A 1,723-nucleotide genomic window follows, 5' to 3' on the forward strand; every position below is an offset into this window, starting at 1 on the left:
ATGAAGAATAATTTGGGCTGGTTTTGACTACTACCATTGCACTGCAGGTACATAACAAATTCGTTACACTATCTGCCAATGTAACCTGATTTTCACACAATTCAGAAAATTGCCTTCGCCATGTGCAGAATAAGGGACTCTGGAGAATGGCAAATCTTCAATGTGTGGGATTTTTACTACCCTCTTATTTATTTTGGATGCGACTAATTGAGCACATCCGACTTGTATGCGTTTCAACGTTCCAATCTTTCTGCATCATTATATGCATTACGTCTTCCTGGTTATAATCCCCGATAAATAAGGGGAACATAATATTATAAAAAGCAATGTGACATCAATTTTTTTGATTATATTTAACCTCTGCAATTACGAGTTTGCTCATATTTACTAAGCCATCTTTTTGCATGAGATCTGCATGACCCACTGTAAAATAGCCTAAAGTTCCATTTTACTCCACCTCATTTTGATACTGACCGTAAAATAGCGTAAAATCCGTGCTCACGTTTTACGATTCTTCACTTCAAATGCTTCATTTGTGCTCATAAATTCTGCCGCTAAACATTTTGTGCTCATCATTTATATCCGACATCACCACATTTTGAAAGCACAACTATCAAATGAATCACTTCTAAGTTGAGCACAAACGATCCACCAGAAGCAACTGCCTGCCCAGATGGTATTTTTGTGGCAATTTAAGCGTACAAAATTTAGCCGCAGCATTTCTAATTTCTAGTTCTCATGGCCTTCTTACTGCTTGATGAAAACAATACAGCACATTGTTACTTTGACAAAATGGCACGAGACATTTATGTGGAAAGAAGCAGTATATCGTCAACCATCTTCTAATGCTCGTTAATTGTGCATAGTCCAGTAGGGGCTCATTTAAGATTTTAGCAGCTATTTTGTGAATTACTAAAGGCCCACATGAAGCTACGAGGGACGAGCTACCGTGATCCTTAAGCGCCAAACACTTTCAGATAACGCGAATTTCGCACTGATCCCGTGACGGACACCACAGATATCACATGTTATTCCAAAAATTTGCATGTCATTAATGTCATTCCAATGTGAAAGCCGAAAATTTTAAAATTGTATCACTTGCCCGTAGATATTCACTTATTCACTCCATTGGGTCAACCTTTCGGATTCATTTCTCATCAGGTTACATTATAAGCTGTCCGATAGTGTAATGCGAGTAGATGTCTTGGTGTGCCGTCTTGCCTACATACCCGCTATTTTCCACTGGTTAGATTTAAATCTGGTCTTTCCATATGACTGGCGCCAACTACAGATCTTCTCTTTTTTTTATTACAGTAAACAGTAGAGACATAACCAGATACTGAGACAAAACCCTCAAACACTCTAACTGAACCGAACTGCTGAATAGCTAGAGTTTGTAAAATCTTTAATCAAAAAACTGCAAACATACAGTAGAGGTATGGTAAGATGAAATAATTTGTCGCAGACCGACTGTGGGAGAGGCAGATGGCGAAACGTGACCAAATTTTGACTTTCAAACTCATTGATTTAATCAAACAAACTCGACTACTTCTTAGCATCAGTCTCACGTATTTATCTAGACCGTAAAACCAACCCATTTGATCAAAGTCTCTTCACTTAAGTAGATAAATTTAGACAAAGTATTGATCAGGTGTGTATCAATTTGACTTGTTTAGAGTTAAACAGGCGCAGTTTTTCTACCACAAACAAGGCAGTCTACACA

At 37.9% G+C, this 1,723-nt stretch overlaps 1 protein-coding gene across 1 annotated transcript in view; it reads right to left on the reverse strand. All coding sequences in view use genetic code 11, as the record gives it.

Moving 5' to 3' along the window:
• The window catches only part of EGR_05373 (hypothetical protein), a gene marked incomplete at both ends in the record, with an annotated part of 7,197 nt that extends 6,621 nt beyond the window's left edge, over positions 1-576 (reverse strand). The window contains one exon of the mRNA XM_024494622.1: positions 503-576. Within this exon, the coding sequence (XP_024350949.1) occupies positions 503-576 (74 nt within the window). The remainder of the gene's footprint in view (positions 1-502) is intronic.
• Positions 577-1,723: the final 1,147 nt, after the last annotated feature.

This window comes from Echinococcus granulosus (genome assembly GCF_000524195.1).
Source record: "Echinococcus granulosus chromosome Unknown EG_S00039, whole genome shotgun sequence".
In the NCBI taxonomy this organism is placed as follows: domain Eukaryota; kingdom Metazoa; phylum Platyhelminthes; class Cestoda; order Cyclophyllidea; family Taeniidae; genus Echinococcus; species Echinococcus granulosus.